Source organism: Apium graveolens, chromosome 2 (genome assembly GCF_009905375.1).
Source record: "Apium graveolens cultivar Ventura chromosome 2, ASM990537v1, whole genome shotgun sequence".
Lineage (NCBI taxonomy): Eukaryota > Viridiplantae > Streptophyta > Magnoliopsida > Apiales > Apiaceae > Apium > Apium graveolens.
In genome coordinates this window covers 107,686,858-107,687,557 of record NC_133648.1, presented here as the reverse complement: position 1 = coordinate 107,687,557, position 700 = coordinate 107,686,858, and the positions used below count along the sequence as shown (strand labels likewise).

The following is a 700-nucleotide window of genomic DNA, read 5'->3' as shown; positions in this document are numbered from 1 at the left end:
TCTACATAAGCCAAAGCCCATAGCACTGGCGATGTCTCCGGCATAAATGCAAGGAGGATGTATAGCTGATATACGATCTTGTGGAACAGGATTTGATTCTGCGAGCGGTTCGGTACGAACGAATAAATTTCGAACAAAAGGGTCGGAACTCGCTGATAGGAAAGGAGAGAAAAACAAAGCAATGCCAAGAGCTCCATCAATCCGCTGTTCATCGATAGACGAAGCTCTCTCTTTATCATCTCGTGCCAGATGCAATAAAGGACTCATCCTTTTTCCTTCTCGCGAACCGCGGGAGCGCCTAGCGCCCAGAGGAGCAAAGCTCATTTTCCTTTCAGGGTAAAGCGGCGCATAAACATAAAAAAGGGCTGGCCCGTCAAAAGTCCGGTTCCTTCGCGAACGAAGTTCAGAATCAACAAAGGTTCGTAGAACGAAGGGAGTGTAAAACTGGGGTGCAGCCCTACTTTTTTGTTCGTAACGAGGGAGAGATAGGATGGAGTTCTTCACGAAGTTCGAGACAAAGGAATAAAAAATAGTTTCTCTATGGCCTCTCTTTTTCGAGTATACGGCGGTAGCTTCCCTTGTATTTGGGGCAAGTTCGCGCTAAATAACTCCAAAAAGCGCTTTCGGATTTGCTCCCGAAGAAGATAAGTTTCATTTAATGAATTTATAAGATCGAATATTTCCATAAGGAAGCCGAGGG

General features: G+C 45.4%; 1 protein-coding gene across 1 annotated transcript; it reads left to right on the top strand.

The window, feature by feature from the left end:
- Positions 1 to 46: 46 nt before the first annotated feature.
- Positions 47 to 340, top strand: LOC141692034 (uncharacterized). Its single transcript, XM_074496779.1, has one exon. The coding sequence runs from the start codon at positions 47 to 49 to the stop codon at positions 338 to 340; it is 294 nt and encodes a 97-aa protein (XP_074352880.1).
- The last annotated feature ends 360 nt before the right edge of the window (positions 341 to 700 follow it).